Here is a 1,018-nt window from a genome sequence, read left to right on the forward strand (position 1 = left end):
GATCACCTGTGGAGAGATGATTTTATGTTGTTATTGTTGATGGTTGTTGTGTTGTTGGTGTTGTTGTTTAATTTTGTTTGGGGTTTATTATTGTTGTTGTATATTTGTTTTAATTTGTCGCTGATGTTGTATATCGTTGTTGTTGTTTATATTGTTGTTGTTGTCGTAATTGTTGTTGTTGTTGTTGTTGTTGTTGTTGTTGTAAAGTTGTTGTTGTTGTAAATTTATTGCTGTTGATGTATATTTTTAAAATACATATTTACTACTGTTCTTGAATATTTGTTGTTTCATATTGGTTGTTGTTTATTTGTTGTACATTTGTTGTTGTATATTTGTTGTCATACATTTGTTGTTGTTTATTTGTTGTAGTTGCATATTTGTTGCTGTTGTTTATTTGTTGTTGTGTTTGTTGTTGTTTATTTGTTGCTTGTTTCTGTTCAGTTTTTGTTTAATATTGCTTGCTGCTGTTTATTTGTTGGTGTCATTGTTGTTGTTGTCGGTGTTGTTGTTGTCGGTGTTGTTGTTGTCACTAACGTTAGCGTCCGGCAAGGGACTCGTCGCATTTTATGGTCATTGCTGATGCTGTTGTTGTTGTTGTTGTTGTTGTTTCGCTGTTATTGAAGTTAAACGTCCCATCAAGGAAACAGGTGCTGCCACGACCACCACGACCACCAAAACCAAAACCAAGACCTAGAACAACAGCAACAGCAACATCCACAACGACGATACGTTATTAACAACACCACCAACAGCAATAACAGCAGCAACTACTACAACTTCAACAATAGGAACAGCAGTAAAAGTAGCAACACACATCGATAGACTTCCATTTTAGACATCATCATCAACAACAACAAGGTAGGCGGTATTGCTGTTGTTGTTGTTGTTGTTGTTGTTGTTGTTGTTGTTGTTGTTGTTGTTCCTCTTTTCACCAACCAACTCCTTTTGGAATTTATTTCTTGTTCCCTCCCTCCCTCTTTCTCTCTCTCTCTCTCTCTCTCTCTCTCTCTCTCTCTCT

General features: G+C 36.0%; 1 protein-coding gene across 1 annotated transcript in view; it reads right to left on the reverse strand.

The window, feature by feature from the left end:
• The window catches only part of LOC101860268 (MIF-like protein mif-2), a gene marked incomplete at its 5' end in the record, with an annotated part of 2,359 nt that extends 2,353 nt beyond the window's left edge, over positions 1-6 (reverse strand). The window contains 1 exon segment of the mRNA XM_005103572.3: positions 1-6. This exon segment is cut by the window's left edge and continues 167 nt beyond it. Coding sequence (XP_005103629.2) covers positions 1-6 — 6 coding nt within the window.
• Between the last annotated feature and the right edge of the window lie 1,012 nt (positions 7-1,018).

Source organism: Aplysia californica, unplaced genomic scaffold (assembly GCF_000002075.1).
Source record: "Aplysia californica isolate F4 #8 unplaced genomic scaffold, AplCal3.0 scaffold00379, whole genome shotgun sequence".
In the NCBI taxonomy this organism is placed as follows: domain Eukaryota; kingdom Metazoa; phylum Mollusca; class Gastropoda; order Aplysiida; family Aplysiidae; genus Aplysia; species Aplysia californica.